This window comes from Gossypium hirsutum, chromosome A05 (genome assembly GCF_007990345.1).
Source record: "Gossypium hirsutum isolate 1008001.06 chromosome A05, Gossypium_hirsutum_v2.1, whole genome shotgun sequence".
NCBI lineage: Eukaryota > Viridiplantae > Streptophyta > Magnoliopsida > Malvales > Malvaceae > Gossypium > Gossypium hirsutum.
Genome location: NC_053428.1, coordinates 9,257,940 through 9,281,120, shown reverse-complemented (window position 1 = coordinate 9,281,120; position 23,181 = coordinate 9,257,940). Strand labels below are relative to the sequence as shown.

At 32.6% G+C, this 23,181-nt stretch overlaps 3 protein-coding genes across 4 annotated transcripts; all 3 read right to left on the bottom strand.

The window, feature by feature from the left end:
* Positions 1-29: 29 nt before the first annotated feature.
* LOC107959077 (nudix hydrolase 9) lies at positions 30-3,586 on the bottom strand. Of its 2 annotated transcripts, XM_016895051.2 has the most exons (9): positions 2,865-3,586; positions 2,692-2,766; positions 2,551-2,607; positions 2,231-2,313; positions 1,939-1,997; positions 1,507-1,655; positions 1,228-1,371; positions 577-735; positions 30-328 (listed from the first exon to the last, which is right to left on the bottom strand). In XM_016895051.2, the coding sequence occupies exons 1-9, from the start codon at positions 2,946-2,948 to the stop codon at positions 233-235; spliced, it is 906 nt and encodes a 301-aa protein (XP_016750540.2). In that variant the 5' UTR covers positions 2,949-3,586; the 3' UTR covers positions 30-232. The 2 variants fall into 2 exon arrangements, with proteins under 2 accessions (XP_016750540.2, XP_040969162.1); XM_041113228.1 differs by lacking the exon at positions 30-328 and having other exon boundaries at positions 651-769; positions 2,865-3,258.
* Positions 3,587-10,046: 6,460 nt separating this feature from the next.
* Positions 10,047-12,162, bottom strand: LOC107959078 (3-ketoacyl-CoA synthase 12). The gene has a single exon (XM_041113227.1). The coding sequence runs from the start codon at positions 11,672-11,674 to the stop codon at positions 10,271-10,273; it is 1,404 nt and encodes a 467-aa protein (XP_040969161.1). The 5' UTR covers positions 11,675-12,162; the 3' UTR covers positions 10,047-10,270.
* A 7,454-nt stretch (positions 12,163-19,616) lies between these two features.
* On the bottom strand, positions 19,617-20,943 carry LOC121228849 (uncharacterized). The gene is made up of 3 exons (XM_041111854.1): positions 20,299-20,943; positions 19,982-20,182; positions 19,617-19,904 (listed from the first exon to the last, which is right to left on the bottom strand). Exons 1-3 carry the CDS (start codon positions 20,941-20,943, stop codon positions 19,617-19,619), a joined length of 1,134 nt encoding a protein of 377 aa, XP_040967788.1.
* Positions 20,944-23,181: the final 2,238 nt, after the last annotated feature.

Sequence of the window (23,181 nt, the reverse complement as noted above, 5' to 3'; positions counted from 1 at the left end):
AAATGTCCAACAGAAAGAAATCCCCACAATACAATAAATAACTCCTCTGATTTATTATACAACATATCACACTGCTTACAATTAGCCTGGAATTTCCTTGAAAGCAATTAAAATGACGTTATAGTTACATCAAAGTTTATGAACTCGATGTTATTGCTTTGAAATCTAAGATGGAAAATATATAGAAGAGTAGAAATTTGAAATCGAAGAGAGCAGCAGCAATGAACTATCATCAGTTCTTCTTCAACGCTTCAACCATTAGTTTATAGAGAGCAAATCCACCTTGATGACAGCCAGGCATTTTTAATGTCATATGCTCTACTTCAATCTGATCATCAAAACGGAGCATTCAACATTTGAGGGGGAAAAAATGGGTCTGTATTCGTATATTTGTGTTATATAAACTTTGACATGTTCATGTAATTGTGTTATATTCACTAGCTATATGTCGTTTTTTAGTTATTCTTCACATGTCATGTTCGTTTTGTGTCTAGGTAGAGGGGAAGAAAGCAATCCAATCAACTTCCAGTCCTACCAAAATTTACCAGAAGAAAAAGCAAGAAGGAAAAGACTTACCATTGAGACTGTATAAAGTTGAGTGGATTCATAGCCATCTTGTGCCTTAGAATACAGTTGATGGATTTCTTTTGATTCAAGACTGCATTTAATAAAGAAAAAGATAGCTGGTCTAACATTCAAGACCCTGCGGGATATGCCGATAAAAAGAGGATCTGACTGCAAGCAAAAGAAGAAACTGGAATGAAAGCATCTGGAAATAACAAAGTTGTTTGTCAACTATCTCAAGATGAATTTATAACGGGATTTTTTGAAAAAAGGTCATTATTGTTTATGTTATCCGGACTCTTCATGTTCCCTAGAGTAACCAAATCCGTATATGGGTATGGGGTACAAATTATAACTGAAAATTTAAAACTTGTGTAATACACATCCTCATATCCAACACTCACCTCAAATCTGGGTAACAAAATGTATATCATCTAAAAGAAGGCTCTCATACCAAGAACCAGATAATAAATCGCCTATTCCGAATCTCAAACCTAAAGAGTTATGAGGTTTAAATATTTATTTTCTTCGACCTGTGTCCTTTATCAAAAAAATGACAAACAGAGCTCTGTATTCTAGATATTTTGGACAATTCAAACTACCCCCAATTTCACAACCATTAACAAAAGGAAGCAGCACCAACAACAAAGTGACTTCGCTTACCAAGGATGTAGCTGGCACTCCAATTTCCTCAACAACTGCACGGATGATGCTTTCGAACATCTCCTGCGAAACCTTTTTATTAACAAGCTCAGAATCTTTCGAGCCCTTGCAGTACTCGTGGGTTTCTATGCCAACTTCTTGTGGCTGTAAAAGCAAAAGTACAAAAGATACACCAATTAATGCAGATAAAACATGGTAGCTTAAATTAATCTGAAAAAGTAAAGCAGGGTCTTAGGATCAAAAAGTAAGATCTATTGTGTACCCTTCATTATGTATTACCTCAGGGTGGCCTCCTGGGAAAACAAAATGCCCAGGAAATTCGCCAACATTATCACTTCTTTGCAGCAGCACTATTTTTTGGTCAGATGTCTCCACAATTGCACCATTACCTAGAGGGCTCGAGGTGTGTTGACACTGTGTTGGGTCATCTGCAGAAAAGTACTGATAATGGTCAAGAGATGCAGAATCTCGCATGTATAAGCAATCAGAAGGTTGCAACCGTGTTTGTAAGATTAAAGTTAAAACTTCAGCCAAGTGTTGTAAAGGGCACTGAGCGAACTCTCAAGTGCTAAAACTGTTATATTGTTTTAGGCATAATGGGGTAAATAAAAGTATTTGCCAGCTATAGTATATATAAATTTGTGTTAACTGCTAACGAGAAAGAGAAAGAATCTCGTCTGCAGATGATATCGTAAATTCGCATTGAGATACCTTCTGATGCAACCAAGAATTTTTCCCATGAAGGATTCAAATTTGTCCCCACAAAAGTTCTGGTAACATGTAGAGAAACATCAATAAGATATGATAAAGTAAATGTTCTTATATCATTATTTTTTTTATTTGGGTTCTCCTATATTTATGGCAATTGATCATGATAACATCCATAACCGTGATAAATGCTACACAAGCAACATGGCAAAAAATGCTATATTGATTGCAATTTAAATCCAGAAGGTATGTTAGGCAAAAATGCAAGCATAAACAAATAGAGTGAGAGAGAGACCTATAATCTGTCAATCCAAGGTGAAGGCATACATAAGACTCTTTCTTTGATCCATCTCCACTCTTCTGACTATACCCTCCATACTGTAAAAATTATCAGTAGTGGCAACAATAATGAATGCTAATTTGAACAAAATTCATTCAAATGAAATAACTTGGCAAATGTTGAAGCATCCTCATCTTGGGTTTTTCCCCATCAGTACAAAAATGGGGTCAGGTTTTCTTTTGCTGCATCTCAAAAGATTGCCCCTAAAAGTTTATGTGGGGGGGGGGGGACACAAATTTAAGAGATAAACAAGATTAAATTAGATCAGATCATACCCTAAATTTCTTGCCATTGAATAAAGATCCATTTTTCTGAACCCTCTGATCCCATATCTAAGCAAACCAAAAACACATTTAAGGTTAAAAAAATTTTGAACAACTCGACTTCCAAAAAACTTGAAAAACTTAAAAGTTTACCTGAGAAATGGAATTCTCCAAATTCGAGTCTGAATGAGGAATTCTATCGTATGATTCATCGAAAACTGCGGACAGCTTCATCCACCCAAACAAACAAATAAAGGCATAATAAATGAAACATTAAAGCAAATGTAAATGCATAAAAAGAGAATAAACTGGAGAAAGTTAAAAACCTGTGGCTGAGACAGACCGAAAGGGCATGAGAATAAAAGCTTGTAAGCAAGAGAAGAACACCCGTTGCCCACTTCCTTCTCCATTTTTTGAGATATCTTAATGAAAATTCACGATTTGACCTATGGTCAAGGTAGCCTCGGAGTTGATTTTTCTTCTTTTTCACGTATAATCCCAAATGCAAGACGAAAGTTTATTGATTTTAAAGGTGCAAATGTATCATATTTTTTCTGAAGAAAACAACACATTTTGAAAACCTAGGCACACGTTTATTCTAGTGTCGTTCATGTTATTTCTTTCTGTCGGTTTTTTTTTTTTTCGGCCAGTGTTCTGTCCTTTTTTATGTTTAACAAAGATTGCATCCAATTACCATGGCATGGGATCCATGGAAAGGTAGTCTCAATCACACACAACGCACAAATGGGCGTTAAGAATAGGTACAAAATGGGCCTGGCTCAGTATCAATACTTCTTTAATAGAATGATCAGATCCTTGCCCAATATATTGAGCTATTATTAAGGTAGGAAAACTAACAAAGTGACTGACATGTAAAAAACTAAACAGCCCAAACCTTAGTTGGATATAGTCAGATCATCACAAAGGAAGTAACTCTTTAGAAGGTTTATTAACACAATTAATAAGATACCATTACCATACGATGTTGATAAAAAAATACAATAGAATAAAACATGATAGAACACAATGTGTATCACTTAGATATCATATTCGAATTTAAAAATTTAGTATATTTAATAATTTACGTGATATTATATTTTATGATAGTCACGAGAAAAAAGAACACACACAGAAAATATAATACACAATATATACATGAGCTATTAAATTTGCATGTAAAACGATACCTGGTGTGGTTTAATTTTGGAGCAGCTTTTTAGACTTATCATCAACCAAAAAAGTAAAACTGGAACTGACCTTCAAGTAGGGGTGTGCATAATTCGGGTAAAACCGAAAAAATTCGGTTAACCGACCGAATTCGGTTAATCGGTCGGTTAACCGAATTTTTTCGGTCGGGGGTCGGTTAATTTTTTTATGATTTTTCGGTTAACGGTTAATTCGGTTTGAAACCGGTCGGTTAACCGAAAATTTTCGGTTAACCGAAAAAATTAATAAATAAAATTATCCAACCCAACCCAAACTCAATTACCCAACCCAATAAAACTAAAACTAAAGTTTACCCAATTACCCAATCCAATAAAACTAAAACTAAAAGACAACCCAATTTACTAAAGTCTAAAACCCAATTTACTTTAATAATTTATAAATTTTTTAAATTTTAAAAATAAAAAATAAAAAAATTCGGGTATTTTTCGGTAATTCGGTTAATTCGGTTAATTCGGGTAATTCGGGTAATTCGGATAATTCGGGTAATTTTAACCAAAAATAAAAAATACATAATTTTCGGTTAATTCGGTTAACCGACCTTATTAACCGAAAAAATTTCGGTTCGGTTAAATTTTTTTTAAAAAAAATCGGTTCGGTTAACGGTTAAAATTTTTGAAAGGTCGGTTAATTCGGTTATAGTAATTTCGGGTCGGTTAACCGAATGAACACCCCTACCTTCAAGTTAAGCTAAGAACCAAGATCGCACATTAAGGGAAAGGCAAGGGAACATGCATGTTCATGAGACCCTACATTAATTGTATGCCCATCCGCATTGAAGGCCAATAAATTTGAGTTTGCTTTATGTGCAAAACTTCCGTACAGCTAATTAAACAAGCAAGACATTTTCACATGAGAATCTAAAGCAGTCCTGGCTAACAAAAGTAGAGGGTTTTTCTTTTTTTAAATTTGATCTCATATTGTCTGTCTGAGGAAATATTTTATTGCCAGAAACAACCACAACAAAAGGCAAGGCAAACGTCATCAAATTATATCCATTATTTCATCTATTTCCCCTTGTAGATAGAAACAGAGAGATAAAGGGTTCAACCTTTATGTCTCACTTGAAACATGGGAAGCGAGTGAGTGACCAAAAAGGGCGGATGACCAATGTGAAACCCATGAAGGGTTTTTCTGGTAATGTGTCAGTTTAGGGGAAAAGATTAATTCTTCTTAATATGGGAATATGGTGGCCATATAAAAACCTTTCACATTAAAAATATTCGAAGAGTGTATTTTATAATGATTTATTTGGTCTTTTAATTTTATAAAAAAATTATTTTAATTTTTGTTTTTTTTAATTTTTAAACTTATAATTTTTTGTCAAATCACCCCTAAAATGAATAAAGAATTTAATGTTTGTTAATTTTTCTAACATAACATACAATGTGGATTGTTACATAAATGATATGTCAACAATAAATTAATTTTTTGAAATTTTAAAAAATATTTTTATAATAAAATAGTTTTTAATAATTTTAATGATTTTTAATAATTTTTATATTTTAAAATTTTAAAAAATTAATTAAATGTTTACTTGATAATTCACATCTGTCAAGAAAATTAAAAAAGATTAATTTTTCTATCCATTTTGAGTGATTCTAAGAAAATACAAGTTTAAAAATTAAAAGAACCAAAAATTAAATACAAAACTTTCAAATGACTTTTTTTTTTTTAATTTGAGAGAAATAAATGATTGTGCCATACAAATTTTCGGTTTCATCAAATCTTGGGCAGTTGATATATGACTATACATAAAGTACTTTTCGTGAATTTTATTTTCAATGAATTGTCATTTATGAGAACTGCTCGTAAAGCAAAAGGAAAAACATGAAATGCTTACAAGTAATATCAAGATTTTAAGTTTTTAAAAAACAAAGTTGAGTAAAATAATGAAATTTGATAAATTGATATATAATTTCAGTAGTCTTTCTTCAAAATTCATATGAATAGGTGGTTTTCTTTTAAATTCTCTACAATAAAAATATTTTTATTTAATTATAATATTATTTTAAATTTTACATTATTAAAAATATTTAAATTTTTCTACAAAACAAAAGTTATGTATATTGCTATTTTTATATTTTTAATATTATTTTTCTTTTTATAATTATATTTTTAATTCAACAACAGAATTGCAATTGTTAGTATTTTAAATTGATGAATTTTAAAATATTAGAATTAAATAAAAATGATATTTGAAGTTTAATTTCTTATTTTATAAATAAAATCATATATATCAAATAAAATAAAATTATACACTTATTTATAACGATTTATTTTAAATTCTGTTAGCAATAGTCACCGGACCTGTTGATGGACAACTAAACTGCAGTTTCAATGATTAAAGCGCACTATAAATATATGAATTAATTGCACCAATCATCCTCAAATTATGATTTTTATTTTAAATTAGACCTTAAACTTTAACACATTCTAATTACATGCTCAAACTATGATGTTATATGAGTAAGGTCCTTCCGTTACTAGAATTGCTAATTTAACTATTAAATGAGATGTCAGATATTATGTGACACGATTTAAAATGAATACCGTAAAAATAGATGTTTTAAAAAAAATCTTTGTTTTTATTTGTTTTTAGGTTTTCGAAGCTCTTACAAAAATTATTGTATTCCACTCTCTCTTTTTTTTTCTTATTATACTTTATTTTTAGCTTTAAATTTTAAAAATTGTGCAATAACATTTTACTATTTTTAAAAAAAATATTATTTTAAATTACGTCACATAAGATTTCTTGTGTCATTTAATGGCTAAATCAATGGTTTCAATAATGGAAGTGTAACGACTTGAAACTAATTGATGTTGAAATCTGCGGTTTAGGGACCCTGTTTTCATAAACCAAGTCTGTAAACATTTCATAGAATTTATGAAGTTATTATATAGGTGAATTTTATATAAGTATTTTTGCCGAATTAATGATTAATTAAGGTATGATGACTAAATTGTACAAGTGATAAAAGTTCAATTGTTATGGGTTCTTAATTAGAAAATGGATTGAGGGCTTAAATAGCAATTAACCAAGGGTTCAAAACAACAAATAAACCATAAATAAATATTAGATAGTGGACGTGAGTGCATGTGATGATTAATTAGACTAAAACAAGCTTGATTTAATTAAAGTAAAACTAATTACTTGATTAACATGTTAAATACCATTATAAAAAAACAAGTTTAGGTGGGAAGAGAGAGGAATCATCTTCTCCACCGAATTGAAGGAAAGAAAAATTAAGAAGCTTCACGCCATTGAAGAGGGTTCCAAGCTTTAAATCAAAAGTTGATATATGCAATTTAGTCATTTTCTTGTAATTTTTATGTTTTTGATATCAAGAGAGCTTAATTTAGCTAGTTCATGTATCAATTTGTAAAACTGTTAAAGTTTAGAAAGTCATTGATGAATTCTTAAAGTTTTAGGCGTTAAATTGATAGATTTTAAGCTGTGAAAAAGGACTAAATGATGAAGTTAATTGATAATTTCGTACATTAGGGACCAAACTAAGTAGATTGTAAAAATTTGCTGTCAAAATAAGAAATAGGAGGTTCCTAATTGATCATAGTGAAATCAGATTTCATATTGACATTTTAAATTGAAAGTTATGTTAGTCTCGGTTTTAGGGACTAAATTGAATAAAAAGTAAACTTTGTATAAAATGATGATTGGCTGTGAATTTGATTAAGTATTGATGTCATTGTATGTTTATGTTAATCCGTAGCTAACTTCGATCCGAATTTATCAAGAGGAAAGGAAAAAGCTAAAGCCGTCAATGAATAGCTCGGAGTTTTCGGTTTGTATTTCTACAATTCGATTTACTTAAATTGTTGCATAAATTCATTACATAACATGATAAGATATTGAGGTAAGTTGGGACTGATTAGATGAATTGTATTTACATGAAAATGTTGATTTTTGAAATGAGGGATTAAATTGAAAATATTAAAGATCGATAAAATGTGAAATTGAATTTGTATTGGATTGATTCGTGCTATCATATGAATGAAATTATTATTGAGTTGATGAGTTGGATATGATAAATTATGAATTGACTATATTTGGAAATTCAAATAGTTATTATCCTATTAATTGTTCGAGCAAAGTCGGATATAATTAACCTTCAAGTTAAGCTTATGAATTGACTATATTTGGAAATTTAAATAGTTATTACCCTATTAAATGTTTAAACATATTCGAATAAAATTGACATGCCATAGTGTTATATCTAACTTTATTTGATAATATATTTTGGTATAATAAATTAAAATGTTTTTGAACAAAAGTTAAAGTCGAACAAAATTAGCAAAATGATAAAATCAAGTTAAAATGGTTTCAATTGAGTTAAATATTTTTCAATCATGTTAAAAGAGTTTTAAAACAAGTTATTATTGCTCGATACTTTTTGGCCAAGTATCGATAGTTTCCAAAATATCGGTACCCATTCTAAAATTGATACCAAATTGATATTATGTTTTCAATTAATTATAAAAGTATTGATACATTTTCAAAAAGTATCGATACCTTTTATCAAGTATCGATAATTTGTGTTTAGTATCGTTGTAAACTAACTTTAACAGTCACTCAATCAGTCATTAAATGCTAATAGTATTGATACTCGTAGAAAAAGTACCGGTACCTTTTGTTATTGGTGAATTTAATGATATAGTATTTTCATCCCTAATGACTCTGCTCATGTTTTCAACAACCACAACGGTTGGAGCTAAAAGACCAATCATTACAACCTTAGTGCTTAATTTTTTCATACTTTTCTTGTACATACTTGTAAGCTTTCATTGTTATTCTTTAGCTCAAGTGTATTCTTGTTTATTTGTGCTTTATTGGCAAATATTCTGATATTGTAAGGATTGCTTCTTAGTTTGCTATTTGTATTTACTTTTTGAATGGTTGAGTCTTAAAATTTGGGAAGAAATCTTACGGGAGTTGCAATATTAAGATTTTGGGTAGAATTCTTAAGAGAAATTGTAAGGTAAAACATTGTCCTCAAAGGTTATCAAATTGGTGAAATTGAGAAAATCCTTAGTTGTGAAAAGCTAAGGTAGTGGAGTAGACAATTAGGCTCGAACCACTAAAAATTGAAGTGTTCATTATTTCTATCCTTTTATTAGCAACTATAAAATTTTAATAGGCCAATTCATCCCCCTTTTGGTGATTTCGAGTTGAATTATCAAGCTAACAATTGATATCATAGCTAGACTCTAAAGACGGCTTAGCAACCAAGAGAAGATCCTTGGAGAAGCTCAAACGATCATTAACTCATCCTACAACAATGACGTCTACTTTCGGGTCAATTTTCTTTGATGAGTCTCAATCTATCTCTAAACCTCCTTATTTCAATGGTGATAACTGTTCTTATTGGAAGACAATGATGATGTTGTTCATCCAAACAAATAATATTGTCGTATGAGACTTACCATGGACGGTCCTTCCATACCACTCAAACAAAAAAGAGAGCTTTTAGTTCCAAAAGGCAAGAATGAATGAAATGAGGAAGATGGGAAAAACATTCAACTCAATGGAGACAATGCACATTCTATTTTGTGTACTTGGTCCAGATAAGTATAGTAGAATTTCGTCTTGTTCAAATGCCAAAGACCTTATTGATATAACACCCATAGTTTAGGTATGCAATTAGAACGTCTTATAGTTTTAAAACCAATTTAAAATCAATATCTTAGTTTAAAGATGTCTAGTACAATTAATTCTAAAATTATATATTAAAAACTTTGTTTTCAATTTATGGTTAGAAAAATGCATTCACTAAGTTTAGAGTTAACAAAATAACAATTGTTTTTTATTTATTTTTAAAAAGTAAAAAATATATAAATAAAATACATGTTCGTCTTTAAATTTTGTTTATAAAATTAAAAAAACTCGACAACTATAACTGAAATAGTAATCTAATTTTCACAACATTTTCTCAGAACACTTTTTTTTAATAATACTCATAACAAATTTTTAAAATTAAGTTTTTTCCTCAAGTGCAACACTAATATGAAATTAAACTTATAAATATTCTAAAAGTGTAATATTGTTGGAAAAAATAATCACGAATTTTAAATATAAATAATAAAACAAATTTAAAAAAAACAAAAATATCTTAAATATGATTATTATAGTCAACAAAGTCAAATCAAGGACAAAATATTTTCGTTCATTTCAACTCTTGATTGAGATTAGGTCAAGATTTGTGTGATTTGTTTAAATGTTAACAACTTAGTCCCTCGAAGAACAAGAGCATTGATTTGAAAATCTCTTCAACTATAAACCTGATTCCTTTTTAATTTCCCTCGAAATTCAACAATAAATTAAGGATTACCAATTATTAATAAAAAAAAAGGGCACACTTCTCATCACCGAAAGCTGCCCAACTTATTGTTTATGAATCCACTTTGGGATTTAACAGTCTTAAGAACTTGACTGTATACAAAGAAATACAATGGTCAAATTTAGATATTTTATTTTTACCTTAATAGACTTTTAATCTCCGGGATTGAAGGTGCTAGGATCTTCATCTTGAATCCAGCCAAACTTTTCCATGTAAGGATTAACCAATGTCTTTGGTGGGTACATGTAAATTTCATCTTTCCATACATTCCCATCTCCTAAATCCCTTACAACCTCCCACAAACAACTGTTGCATTTAAAGCCAGCACCAAAGCTTATCATCAACACCTTATCCCCTTTCTTCAGCCTCTTTTTGGCTTCCATGTATGCCAAAACATACCACAGGCTACTTGCCGATGTGTTGCCAAATCGATGCAGTGTCATCCTAGCTGGCTCCAAATCATACTCGGTCAAATCAAGGCTTATTCCGATCCCATCTATCACTGCTTTCCCTCCTGTGTGGATGCAGAAATGGTCCACCCCACTCTTGAAGTTCACCCCAGCTTTGATTGGTCCTTGAGAAGCTCCCTTGTGGGAAGAACCATGGCGGACGACGTTCCATTTTTTAAGGAGTGAAACTGCCATGAACCGGACTAGTTCCCTAACAGGCAGGATCTTTGGGGTGATGACCCTCAAATTATCGACGAAAGAACGAGTTGCGGCTTTGGGAAGGCTTTTGCTAAGGTGAAATCCCATCCTTCCTTTATCATCTTCCCTTTGGATACAACAACCATACGACTCATCTTTGGCTCCATGATGTGTTCTCACCAAGCATTTCAATTTGAACATTGCTCGATGCTTCAAGGACTTCTTGTTCGTCAAAAGTACTGCGCAGCCACCCGAACGGAACAAACAATTGGAGAGAATCATCGATCTATCGTTGCCAGCATACCAATTCGGACTCAACGATTCCGAAGTCACAAGCAATGCGAACTTGTTCTTGTAAGACTTGAAGACATTGCGAACAATGTCAAGAGAAATCAGACTAGCACTACACCCCATTCCAGTTAAGTTAAAAGACTTGATGTCTGGTCTCATTTTGTAGTGGTTTATGATCCGAGAACACAAAGAAGGAACTGTGGATAACATGGAGACATTGACGACTAAGAGATCGATTTCTTGAGGAGATATGCCTGCCCTTGATAACACCTTCTCGATGCTATCGTGAAAAAACTCTTCCATTTCCAAGATCCCATCTTCCAGTTTCGGGCTCTCTTCTCTCCCGGAAAACATGATCCTCGGGGCGTAGGTTTGTTCTCCGATGCCTGAACTGACAATGGCTTTCAGCAAGAACTTGTACTCGTTGAGTCCGAGATTCTTGTTCCTCTTTATCACTTCCCCGCAGAACTCAGTCCCCACCATCCTATCATCACTGGGCTTGTAGCATTGGTAATCCAAAATGTAACATTGTTGGTCTCTCACGTTATTGATCCAATTCCATATTTTGAAGAGAAGATAGAAAATTGAAATTATCAACAAAAAAGAGAACGACTCCATAAGAGACAATTAATTAAGGGAAATGACAAAAAGGCAAAAGAAAAAGGCTATACTTGGTAAGATCGATTGAGCCGATAGAGATCAAAATAATGAAAGCCTTATAAAGGAGAATCTCCCACCGGACTCCGTCCTCCACCCCGAATGAGTTGGAGTTTGGACATGTGAAAATGCTTAAAGACCCATTGCTATCACTCAACAGTCAACACCCACCAACCGAATTTGCGTGTAGTTCCGTATCAATCTTTATTACAAAGTCGAGACACAGTCACCCACCCCTTTAGCGAGCTCTGCATCATGTGAGATAATAGAAAGCAAAGCAAAGAAAACACTGTCAAGTGCCAACCTTGGCCAACTATATTTTTCTAGCTGATTAAATTTTATTCCATTTGAGTCAGCAAAGCGTTCCAATCTCTGATGAAGTCCAGTACACGCAAATGGAAATGCCATTATAGTTCACAGTTAGCAGCTTTAACCAGTTCGGTTGGTCATCCGCATTTAAAAACGGTCTGGCAAATAAAGATATACATAGATTATAGGGCGACAGAGCTAATTAGTCTACGAAATTATATCATTGTCTGCATGGAAAGACGATTTACATTTGAGAAGGATGAGCTCTTATTTTCACGCCTGCCTCATTTTCCATGTTCTTCAATTCAAATATTAATGCAGTAACATTTTTTAATATTGTTTAAACATTTCTATATGTCTCAATTTTTGAATCTTTACGTATAGATTTGTAAAGTTTAAAAAATAAAATTTTTTGACAATCATTAGGATAACTTTTCTTGTGCAGAATAAAAATATTTTATAAGTAGACTTATAATGTTTTTAAAATCTTTAAAAAAATTTAATATTATTAAAATACATATGGTAATATTATAATTTTCCTGGTGAAGCTTTCTTCGTCTTCTTCTTTTACTAATTTTTATATTAAGTAATAGACAAATTGGCTGAAGTCTTATGGTAACAAAATTTGTTATGCAGAAAAAAGGATAAAAAAGTTAAAAAGACAACCGAAAGAGACCGTATAGATAATTTGTTGCGGGCAATTAATTGGGGATGTAACGACTGGATATTATATACTATATAATAAATTGATAAGGTGAGATATATTGCATTTCAAGAACAGAATTTATATTCAAACTTTAAAAATAATATTATTAAGAGGGCAGTCATAAACCCTAAACATAAATTGTAAAATGGATATACATAATATAAAAAAGTTAAAAAATCTTTTAGAAAGAGATGATCACGTTATGGATTTTTATTTACAGGGTATCAAAGCCTTAGAGCCCACAAATATGGTCGGCTAATTAATAGTAGTAGCTTATTAAACTTATCTTTCGGACTCAACGGGGCCCATGAATGATTCATATGGTCCCTTAAATTAATATGCGGCAAATTGCTAAACTAACGTTTCATTTCAAACATTTGGCTATGACTTGTTTGATTAGAGCTTTTGTATTTCTTTACATACAACCGTTAAAACTCTTATCACATTTTCTTTTGATATTATTACACTCTTAATATTGTAATGAAATAAAAATTTTAAACATTTAGCTAGCTAGAAAAAAGTTAAACATTTGGGATTGCCATTGTTGCTTAATAGGCAATACCATTCATCTACTTGCCACTACTGAAATATTTTTATAACACCTCTGACTCGTATCCGTGTAACTTATTGATTTAGGTCACACGGTCATGCCACACACCCGTGTGCCAAGTCGTGTACCCTTCGAAATGATCTCACACGTCCGTGTGATAGGCCGTGTAACAACTTGACTTGCATATCTTGAACCTTCAAGAGACACATGTCCATGTCGCATGGCCGTGTGTCACACACAGCGAGACACACGCCCATGTCTCAGGCTGTGTGGCCTCAAAATGAACATTCAAACACAAGTTTATCATTTTGAAATTGCTTGGACCTTAAGAAACTCAAATACTAACCAAAATACAAAATCAAAATGACATTAATCGGGTCAAAAACACATCAAAACCAACCTAATATGTGTCTAACCAATGTACCCTCATTGGTACCACAATTATATACAACTTAATCTCAAAATACACATTAATTCAATTCATCAACTTATTCAAGCAATACCAAATCAAAATACCTAACAAAGTTACCACAACCACAACAAATCAAATATATGTAAGCCATACATACTAGCATAACAACTATACCTCATTCTCATACCCTTTGCAAATTGGTTATTTACACAAAATATCATTTATAACATTTACATAAGCCAAACATTAACCAAAATAGCACAAGAGCCTATACATGCCATATAGTCTGAATTTAACGGTTCAAAAAATACGGAGATAAACTGGATAGTATGACTTGAGTGCCGATCCGATCGTTCAACCTTCTGAAAATCTATAATGACATTAAACAACACAAGTAAGCTTAATGAAGCTTAGTAAGTTCGAGAAGTTAAACAAAAATCTTACCGAACTACTTATAATAAATCAAATAATAAAAATCATCTAAGACAACTCATTGTCGTTCATGACTTCAATCGATAAATACATACGTATTTAAATCAATACAAAAATAAATAACATGTTTTTCAAATTCATTAAATAAAAAACCTTACCGAGATTTTTCTATCTGAATAACGACTTACGGGTAAAAGTACATCGCCTACAGAAGCTCGTAAGAGCTAATTCACCTAATCACGCCAAATAGAAAGTAAAACACGAGAGTTCGCAACAAATTTTGAACCCCGATTTACTTGGGTAAAATGCCGATATCTCCCTCCAATACCATCTCCACTCTAAACCCCCGTCATACACCAAATCAATAATGTATTCAAAATCCCGTGTTCAATTTAAACCGAATATCCAATTCAATATTATAATTCAAACAATAATTCATTTCCAACAATAGAATATATGCATAATGTAACGCCCCTTACCCGAGACCGTTGCTGGAGTCGAGCACAGGGCACTACTAAACTTATTTGAGCACTTAACCAAATTTAGATAATTTATATCATACTTTTCAGACAAGCTGTCCAACTGCGTCATAGTTGCTAAATAATTCATATCTCGAGTTATAAAACTCGAAACCCAAATACGTAAATTTTCCCCGAATTTATACTCATATATATACTTACAATTTTTTTTTATAATTTTTGGTTGGTCCAATTAGTACAGTTTATTAGTTAAATCCTCCCCTGTTTCAGGGTTTGGCTACTTTGACCCCTGTGCACTACGAACCAAATTTCTCTCTGTAAAAAATTCAAATAACCATGCCGTCTGTTTCTCTTAAAAATAGACCCAATGAGGAATCCATACGTATACAGTATGACTCATAATTATTTTTTTGCAATTTTTAATGATTTTTTTAAAATCAGAACAGGGGAACTCGAAGTCATTCAGACTCTGTCTCACCACAATTTAAATATCTCATAACATAAAATCCAATTGCATGCACCGTTTCCTCTATATGAAACTAGACTCATTAGACTTTAATCTCATTTTTTTCCCAGCCCTTAACTCAATTTCCACAATTTATGGTGAATTTTCAAAGTCAAACTACTGCTATTTACCAAAAACTGTTTTAGTACAAATATTGTTAACTAGTTCATAACATCTTTACTTCAATTCATTCAAACTCTATACATGCCATATAAATCTTTAAACATAAAAAAAAAACTACCAGAATTGATCTGAATAGTGTGCCCTATTGTGTTGATCCGATCTACCCACTTCACTTCAAGTCAATCTACATAAAAATATTAAACACACACAAGTAAGCTTGTTGAAGCTTAGTAAGCTCATAGGCATATAAACACAAATCATATCAAATATCGTACACAATCATATATCTATTAGTTTAACTATTTCATCCTCCAAATCACAATTTCATTAATAACTCATTGGAATAATTTCCATATGGCTACTCACAATTTAACTCCCTTAGGCCCATTTCTCATTTACTTCATTGTCAAATTAGGGAACAATAAGGGAATTGAGTGCTTCATTATCACATTGCCATAGTAAACTATGGACTTTCACATTGTTACGCATCACACACCGAAGCCATAGCCTTGCCATGGTCTTACACGGTTCACATATCATACCGAAGCCATATCCCAGACATGGTCTTATACGGAATCACATTATCACATTATACCGATGCCATAGCCCAGCTATGGTCTTATACGAAGTCACATTATCACATTGCACCGATGCCATAGCCCAGCTATGGTCTTAAACGGACACACTTATCACATATTTTTCGTCAACTCATCAGGGTCACAGAATAGAAGCACTCAAATCCATTGTTCCTACTAATTTGTACTTTTAGTTACACATTATTCATTAGTTAATGCAAATTGATAGTATTCATCAACAATAAAATACTTTAACAATCATAATATTTTCATATCAAAACATTGAACTTTTCCATATGAACTTACCTGGACTAATTTGCAAAAGTCGTAGAAATTCAGGGATTATTCTTGAATTTTCTCCTTTCCACGATTCAGTTCGTTTTCTTGATCTATAATTATAAAATCATTCCTTCATTAGCATCCATTTCAATTCTATTGCACTTCGCAATTTATACTGTTCAAATTTCGAAATTGCACTTTTACCCCAAAATTTACAGTTTTCACAATTTAGTCCCTACTCAATTCACCCATCAATTGAACTAATTTTTCTCAATTAACACTTTATTTTATCATTATAAACTATTTCAAAACCTTTTATATTCTTAATTTCAACAGAAACCTTCAATTCATAACTTTTTCACAATTAGGTCCTAAATATCATTTCCTATCAAAATCACTTAATAAAACCACCTTAATATGAAATTAGAACTTAAATTTCATAATAATTCATCATAAAATTCCCTTATCCATCCAGGGTAACTTCCAATTTCACCCATAAAATCAAAAACTAATGAATTCTACAAGTGGACCTAATTGTAAAAGTCATAAAAACATAAAAATTATCAAGAAAAGTAAGAATTAAACTCACATGATGTAAGAATATGAAAAACCAGCTTTCTCCAGACCTTCTATGGCGTTTTGGCTGAGAAAATATGAAGAAATGTCTAAATTTTTCAATTACATCATTATTTAACTATTAACTTTTATGCTATTTCCAATTTTGCCCCTTGTTCACATTGTTTTCTTGCTTATTTCATACCCAAACCGTCCAGCCATTAACCTTTGGGTCTAATTGCTCTTTAATTCCATATTTTTAAATACTTAAGTTATTTACTCACAATTTAACAAATTTTGTGCTATTTTCAATTTAGTCCTTTTTAATTAATTAGCCATCCAAACGTTAAAATTTTCTAACGAAACTTTAATACTAACTCAATGACACTCCATAAATATTTATAAAAATATTTATAGCTCAATTTTCAACTTTGAGGTCTCGATACCTCATTTTTGACCCGTTTGACCTAATAAATTCTTTTAATTCACTAATTTCACCATTTCACAAATTCTTCTAAATTCTTACTTGACTCATAAATATTAAATTACTATCTTGTTCAATCTTATTTGTCGAATTTAGTGATCTCAAATCACCATTTCCGACACCACTGAAAATTAGGCCGTTACAACTCTCCCCCCTTTAAAAATTTCGTCCTCGAAATTTGTTACCTGAAAACAGATTTGGATACTGTGATCTCATTGACTCCTCTGTTTCCTAGGTTGCCTCCTCCAATCCATGTCGATGCCATAACACTTTAATTAACGGTACTCGTTTATTCCGTAGTTCTTTAACTTCTCGAGCTAATATTTTCACTGGTTCCTCCAAATAAGTCATATCTGATTGTAGCTCTATCTCAGTATGAGGAATCACATGTGAAGGGTCTGATCTATATCGTCTCAACATAGATACATGAAATACATTATGGATCTTCTCAAGTTCTGGAGGCAAGGCCAATCTATAAGCTACCGGACCGATCCTCTCAATGATTTCGTATGGTCCGATAAATCGTGGACTAAGCTTTCCTTTTCTACCAAACCGTAAAACTTTTTTCCACGGAGAAACTTTCAAGAACACACGATCACCCACATTGAACTCTATATCTCTTCTTTTCAAATCTGCATACGACTTTTGACGATCAGAAGCAGCTTTCAAACTTTCCCGAATAATCTGAACTTTCTCTTCAGTTTCCCGAATTAAATCCACTCCGACTAATTTCGATTCACTTAATTCTGACCAATACAACAGGGTTCTGCACTTCTTTCCATACAGAGCTTCAAACGGTGCCATTTTGATACTAGCTTGATAACTGTTATTATAAGCAAATTCAGCTAAAGGTAAGTACCTTTCCCAGCTACCACTGAACTCGAGTATACAACACCTTAACATATCTTCCAAAATCCGAATCACTCACTCTGATTGTCCATCTGTCTGAGGGTGAAAAGCTGTACTAAATTTTAACTTAGTACCTAAAGCTTCCTGTAGTTTATTCCAAAATCTCGAAGTAAACCTCGGATCTCGATCAGAAATAATTGATGTCGGCACCCCATGTAATCTCACAATTTCTGACACATATAATTCCGCTAACTTATCAAGTGAAAAATCTGTTCTGACCGGAATAAAATGCGTTGATTTAGTGAATCTGTCTACTATCACCCAAATTGAATCTTTTTTCTTCGGAGTCACTGGCAATCCAGATACAAAATCCATCGTCACATGTTCCCACTTCCATTCTGGAATCATTACGGGTTGTAACAAACCTGTAGGCACTTGATGTTCAGCTTTTACCTGTTGACAGATTAAACATTTTGCCACAAATTCACAAATTTCCCGTTTCATACCAGGCCACCAATACATTTTTTTCAAATCACAATACATCTTCGTACTACCCGGATGAATCGAGTACATACTACTATGAGCCTCTAATAAGATATCCTTCTTCAATTCTAGATTATTCGGGACACAAATTCTATTACGATGGTATAACATACCACTATTATCAATAGAGTAATCTAAGTTCAAATTATCCCGAACCATTTGTCGTTTCAACACCAACTTCGGATCTTCATCTTGCAATTCCCGAATTCGTTGAAAGAATACTGGTTTTGTCTTTAATTCAGCTAATATAGAACCATTTTCATTAACAGACAAATGAGCATTTAACGCCCGAAGAGCAAATAATGATGATCTCCAACTAAGTGCATCTGCCACTACATTTGCCTTACCCGGATGATAATCAATGATAAGATCGTAATCTTTCAACAGCTCTAACCATCGCCTCTGTCTCAAATTCAGCTCTTTCTGCGACATTAAATATTTCAAACTTTTATGGTCTGTATACACATAACATTTCTCTCCATATAGGTAGTGTCTCCAAATTTTTAAAGCAAATACTATGGCAGCTAATTCAAGATCATGTGTAGGGTAGTTCCTCTCATGTGGTTTCAACTGTCGAGAAGCATATGCTACAACTTTTCCTGACTGCATCAATACACAACCTAAACCATTCAGAGACGCATCACTATATACTACATATGGCACACCTGATTCAGGCTGAGTTAACACCGGAGCCTCTGTCAACATTTTCTTTAATTGATCAAAACTTTGTTGGCACTCATCAGACCATACAAACTCAACATTCTTCTGTAATAATTTAGTTATCGGTAAAGCAATCAGTGAAAAATCTTTCACAAATCGACGATAGTAACCAACTAATCCAAGGAAACTTCGCACTTCCGTAACATTCTTTGGAGTTTTCCAATTAATCACCGCTGACACCTTACTCGGATCTACCCGTATACCATCAACTGACACAATGTGACCCAAGAATCCCACTTCATGAAGCCAAAATTCACATTTACTAAATTTTGCACATAACTGTTTTTCCCTTAATATCTGTAGTACAATTCTCAAGTGCTGAGCATGCTCGGATTCTGTCTTTGAATAGATCAGTATATCGTCAATAAACACAACCACAAATCTATCCAGGTAAGATTGGAAAATTCGATTCATTAAATCCATAAAAGCAGCAGGAGTATTTGTCAAACCGAATGCAATAAGTACGAGCAGGAGCCCTAACTTCTGATCGGCTAGCAGTATCTTTCATACCCAAACGAGTAGCCCCTGTAGCACTACTCTGACCAGAGCGTCTTCCTTTTTGAGGAAGAATTTTCTGTTTCTCCCTCTGTTCCACTTCTTCTACTTGTAATTGGGGACAATCACGAATAAAGTGATCAGTGGCCCCACATTTATAACAAGCCCCTAACTTCTACATTCACCGGGGTGACTTCTTCCACAATGTTGACACTTAGGCCTTTGGGTATTTTGTACACTACCCACACTAACAGCAGGTCTGTCAGATGCTTTGTAATCAGATTGTCTTGGCCTACTTTTTCCTAATCTTTCCGGTACTGAAGTGGCTCGACTGAATTCCTCTTTAGATTTCTTCACTGGTAAAGCCGAAAATGACTTAGATGCACTTCTTTTGAAAGATACTTTACTTCTTCTATCTCGTTGCATCTTTTTATTATATACTTCTTCAAGCTTCTGAGCACGATATGATAGAACAACAAATTCTCTATCTCAATGCCCCCTATCATCATTTTAATCTCATCATTAAGCCCTTCTTCAAATCTGATACACATTTCTTCTTCTGTGGGTACTATATCTCGAGCATATTTGCTCAGATAAACAAATTCTCTTTCATATCCAGCCACTGACTTGTTTCCCTGTCGCAAGTCGAGAAATTCTCTTTTCTTCTTATCCAAATATCTTCTACTGACATATTTCTTCTTAAGTTCATTTTGAAAAAATTCCCAAGTGATCTTCTCAGCCGGTACAACAGCTTCTATTGTTTCCCACCAGTTATAAGCTTCTTCTTTCAATAATGACACGGCACATATTAAGTAATCATCTGGTGAGCACGCCATTAGCTTAAAAACCCTCATTATACTTTGTAACCAATATTCAGCTTTAACGGGGTCATCATCTGTTCTTCCCCGAAATTCTTCAGCCCCATGTTTTCTGAGCTTTTCAAATGGAGAACGTTTGCCAGATTCAATTGTCGGAGGAGGTGGAGGAGCAACCGGGGGTACTACAGATGTTGAGATAGGGGGAGGAGGTTGTGTAGTCTGATTTCTTTCTCGCACATTCTCATTATACCACTGATTCATGAATCCATAAATAATATTTTTGAGTTCTTGTTCTCGCATCAATGAAATCGGAGCTTCACTACTTGTTCCTTGTTCAGAGGTTTGTACTCTGCTATTAACTTCTTCTTGCTTAGGTTGTTCTGGTCTATCTGACATCTTTTCAAATCGAAGATAATCTATAATAAAAATAAGGATTAGATCGGATCATACACAGCACACTATCACAGATTTATATGGCATGTAATTCTAGACACTTTTCACATCATACATATTCCGAGAATCAGCTAAACCGAAGCTCTGATACCAATAAATGTAACGCCCCTTACCCGATACCGTTGCCGGAGTCGAGCACAAGGCACTACTAAACTTATTTGAGCACTTAACCAAATTTAGATAATTTATATCACACTTTTCAGACAAACTGTCCAACTGCGTCATAGTTGCTAAATAATTCATATCTCGAGTTATAAAACTCGAAACCCAAATCCGTAAATTTTCCCCGAATTTATACTCATATATATACTTACCAATTTTTTTTATAATTTTTGGTTGGTCCAATTAGTACAGGTTATTAGTTAAATCCTCCCCTATTTCAGGGTTTGGCTACTTTGACCCCTGTGCACTACGAACCAAATTTCTCTCTGTAAAAAATTCAAATAACCATGTCGTTTGTTTCTCTTAAAAATAGACCCAATGAGAAATCCATACATATACAGTATGACTCATAATTATTTTTGTGAAATTTTTAATGATTTTTTTAAAATCAGAACAGGGGAACTCGAAGTCATTCAGACTCTGTCTCACCATAATTTAAATATCTCATAACATAAAATCCAATTGCATGCACCGTTTCCTCTATATGAAACTAGACTCATTAGGATTTAATCTCATTTTTTTTCCCAGCCCTTAACTCAATTTCCACAATTTATGGTGAATTTTCAAAGTCAAACTACTGCTACTTACCAAAAACTGTTTTAGTACAAATATTGTTAACTAGTTCATAACATCTTTACTTCAATTCATTCAAACTCTATACATGCCATATAAATCTTTAAACATAAAACAAAAACTACTAGAATTGATCCGAATAGTGTGCCCTATTGTGTTGATCCGATCTACCCACTTCACTTCAAGTCAATCTACATAAAAATATTAAACACACACAAGTAAGCTTATTGAAGCTTAGTAAGCTCATAGGCATATAAACACAAATCATATCAAATATCGTACACAATCATATATCTATTAGTTTAATTATTTCATCCTCCAAATCACAATTTCATTAATAACTCATTGGAATAATTTCCATATGGCTACTCACAATTTAACTCCCTTAGGCCCATTTCTCATTTACTTCATTGTCAAATTAAGGAACAATAAGGGAATTGAGTGATTCATTATCACATTGCCATAGTAAACTATGGACTTTCACATTGTTACGCATCACACACCGAAGCCATAGCCTTGCCATGGTCTTACACGGTTCACATATCATACCGAAGCCATATCCCAGACATGGTCTTATACGGAATCACATTATCACATTATACCGATGCCATAACCTAGCTATGGTCTTATACGGAGTCACATTATCACATTGCACCGATGCCATAGCCCAGCTATGGTCTTAAACGGGCACACTTATCACATATTTTTCGTCAACTCATCAGGGTCACAGAATAGAAGCACTCAAATCCATTGTTCCTACTAATTTGTACTTTTAGTTACACATTATTCATTAGTTAATGCAAATTGATAGTATTCATCAACAATAAAATACTTTAACAATCATAATATTTTCATATCAAAACATTGAACTTTGCCATATGAACTTACCTGGACTAATTTGCAAAAGTCGTAGAAATTCAGGGATTATTCTTGAATTTTCTCCTTTCCACGATTCAGTTCTTTTTCTTGATCTATAATTATAAAATCATTCCTTCATTAGCATCCATTTCAATTCTATTTCACTTCACAATTTATACTGTTCAAATTTTGAAATTGCACTTTTACCCCAAAATTTACAATTTTCACAATTTAGTCCCTGCTCAATTCACCCATCAATTGAACTAATTTTTCTCAATTAACACTTTATTTTATCATTATAAACTATTTCAAAACCTTTTATATTCTTAATTTCAACAGAAACCTTCAATTCACAACTTTTTCACAATTAGGTCCTAAATATCATTTCCTATCAAAATCACTTAATAAAACCACCTTAATATGAAATTAGAACTTAAATTTCATAATAATTCATCATAAAATTTCCTTATCCATCCAGGGTAACTTCCAATTTCACCCATAAAATAAAAAACTAATGAATTCTACAAGTGGATCTATTTGTAAAAGTCATAAAAACATAAAAATTATCAAGAAAAGTAAGAATTAAAC

Bases quoted from the DNA above. Each gene is read 5' to 3' on its own strand.
- LOC107959077 (XM_016895051.2), bottom strand. From the start codon at position 2,948: ATGGAGAAGGAAGTGGGCAACGGGTGTTCTTCTCTTGCTTACAAGCTT. The intron at 1,998-2,230 runs GTCTCTCTCTCA...ACATGTTACCAG, and splicing joins CTTGGATTGACAGATTATAG to AACTTTTGTGGGGACAAATT. The intron at 1,372-1,506 runs GTAATACATAAT...TTGCTTTTACAG, and splicing joins TCCCAGGAGGCCACCCTGAG to CCACAAGAAGTTGGCATAGA.
- LOC107959078 (XM_041113227.1), bottom strand. From the start codon at position 11,674: ATGGAGTCGTTCTCTTTTTTGTTGATAATTTCAATTTTCTATCTTCTC.
- LOC121228849 (XM_041111854.1), bottom strand. From the start codon at position 20,943: ATGTCAGATAGACCAGAACAACCTAAGCAAGAAGAAGTTAATAGCAGA. The intron at 20,183-20,298 runs GTACCCACAGAA...TATCGTGCTCAG, and splicing joins GCAAATATGCTCGAGATATA to AAGCTTGAAGAAGTATATAA. The intron at 19,905-19,981 runs GTTAGTGTGGGT...CGGTGAATGTAG, and splicing joins AAGCATCTGACAGACCTGCT to AAGTTAGGGGCTTGTTATAA.